The sequence below is a fragment of the Mizuhopecten yessoensis genome, unplaced genomic scaffold (assembly GCF_002113885.1).
Source record: "Mizuhopecten yessoensis strain PY_sf001 unplaced genomic scaffold, ASM211388v2 hete_36005516, whole genome shotgun sequence".
NCBI classification, from domain to species: Eukaryota; Metazoa; Mollusca; class Bivalvia; order Pectinida; family Pectinidae; genus Mizuhopecten; species Mizuhopecten yessoensis.
Window position 1 is genome coordinate 1 of NW_018482326.1, and position 1,751 is coordinate 1,751.

The following is a 1,751-nucleotide window of genomic DNA, read 5'->3' on the forward strand; positions in this document are numbered from 1 at the left end:
TTGAACGTAGTGAATTAGAATCATAACAACCACTGGTTACATGGTATTTCATGTATAATATATGAAACTTTGTCATAATATCTTCAACCAATCAAAACATGTTTCGTCTGGATATACAATCTTAAGTGTGAACATACATCAGACCAACCTTTTGTCCCAAACAAAATGAACTATATTGGCATAAACATTTGTGAAAAATGCAATAAAACGTAACTTCCTCTCTCATTGTGGCGAGTCATAATCTATCCCTCATCACTGTTCACTTTTTCTGCTGGCTTTTCTTTTTAAGCATTTCTAAGTACATTCCCAAAGATTTTTGTACCGACTCTCTAACAGCAAAGTTCTTAAATGCAGCGACATCATCTTCACGTCGAAGTCTTAGCTTCTCTACAGTCTCTCTCCGCATCAAATCTTTGCTGAGCTGGCGGGCAACCTCTGAAAAATTGGTATTAAATGCAGGTTAAACCATGTAACTATCACTTTAAAACTACCTCAAATCTTCCCTGTATCACTTGCTATACCACTGTACATAGCGAGTTCCTTGGATGTTTTTTGGGGTATTTATTGCAATTGAAGTCGAAAACATGTTAACTATATGTATAAGGACTGTAACGTTATATTTTGAATACGGTAAAGTACACAATATTTTTTAGGAGGTTACGATACACCTACGATATTTTCAGGATTTTGTCGTTTCTGAATTTAGTTTACTCGGTTCCAACATGGCTAGTGACGGCAAAAAAGTTGTAATATTGCCGTTAAAAATTTGCGACATATCTTTTCTCTTTCCTTCTAATGTTACTATATGTATTGTGACCACAGTATTGTGATATGTATAGTATCATCATGTCTATGTATTGTTGCAGCCCTTTTAATTCTATTATTTATTTCTCCAAAGTACTGTTTTCATATGACCATGGATATTGCCAGGAATTTAAACCCTAACAAAACAAAAATTCAAGCTTACATCAATATCATGTTAGATAATTTAACTTGGTATTATCCATTAAAACCTAACTTGACAGCAACTATTTACATAATGACTGCCAATTACAAAAAAATCTTCAAATATGTGTATGACAAGTTACTTCAACCATTGAAAATAGGTGTGTTGTCAGGACATACATGAAACTTAAGAATGGAGATATATATCTAACATTGATGTGTCTAAATTATCCACTTAAACCATGACTTGACAGCTAATATGGTGACAAAGTGACATGCTAATAAATAATATATATCTAAATATAATTTGAAGTGCTGACCTGGAATTTTTAGATACTGCTTCATCTTCTCCTGTGCAGCAGGAATGACCTTGTCCTGTGGTACGACCTTGTCAACCAATTTGATGTTGAGTGCCTCCTCTGTGCTGTACATTATACCTAGCGTGAGGGCATGCTCCGTCTCCCGATGACCTATAACCCCACACATTGTGTCCCTGAACCTACAATGAATCGTACAGGGTCATCACTTTAATTATTTAAGTAAGAAAGAGTTTTCATCAGAAGATTTTATGAATATCATACTAAGCCAAATAAAAAGGTAAGTAAATATTTAAAGTTTGTTCTTAAATCTGAAGGTGCCATGCTCCTATATCATTATTGAGTGAAGTTGGCATTCTCCCTCCCCTCTCACCTGCAAAATCATGAGGATGTAAGATGTGATTTTTACAAGTTAAAGGTACACGTATTTGTAATATTACTTTTGCGTGCCAACGCCAAACAAATAAAACTTAACTCTCTTTACTGTCT

The 1,751-nt window shown here is 34.4% G+C and overlaps 1 protein-coding gene across 1 annotated transcript; it reads right to left on the reverse strand.

Moving 5' to 3' along the window:
* Positions 1 to 6: 6 nt before the first annotated feature.
* Positions 7 to 1,446, reverse strand: LOC110444083 (enoyl-CoA delta isomerase 1, mitochondrial-like). Its single transcript, XM_021488503.1, has 2 exons — positions 1,266 to 1,446; positions 7 to 435 (listed from the first exon to the last, which is right to left on the reverse strand). Exons 1-2 carry the CDS (start codon positions 1,429 to 1,431, stop codon positions 260 to 262), a joined length of 342 nt encoding a protein of 113 aa, XP_021344178.1. The 5' UTR covers positions 1,432 to 1,446; the 3' UTR covers positions 7 to 259.
* Positions 1,447 to 1,751: the final 305 nt, after the last annotated feature.

Excerpts from the sequence above, each read along its gene's own strand:
- LOC110444083 (XM_021488503.1), bottom strand. The coding sequence starts at position 1,431 with ATGTGTGGGGTTATAGGTCATCGGGAGACGGAGCATGCCCTCACGCTA. Across the intron at positions 436-1,265 it reads GCAGTATCTAAAAATTCCAG|AGGTTGCCCGCCAGCTCAGC; the intron begins GTCAGCACTTCA and ends CCAATTTTTCAG.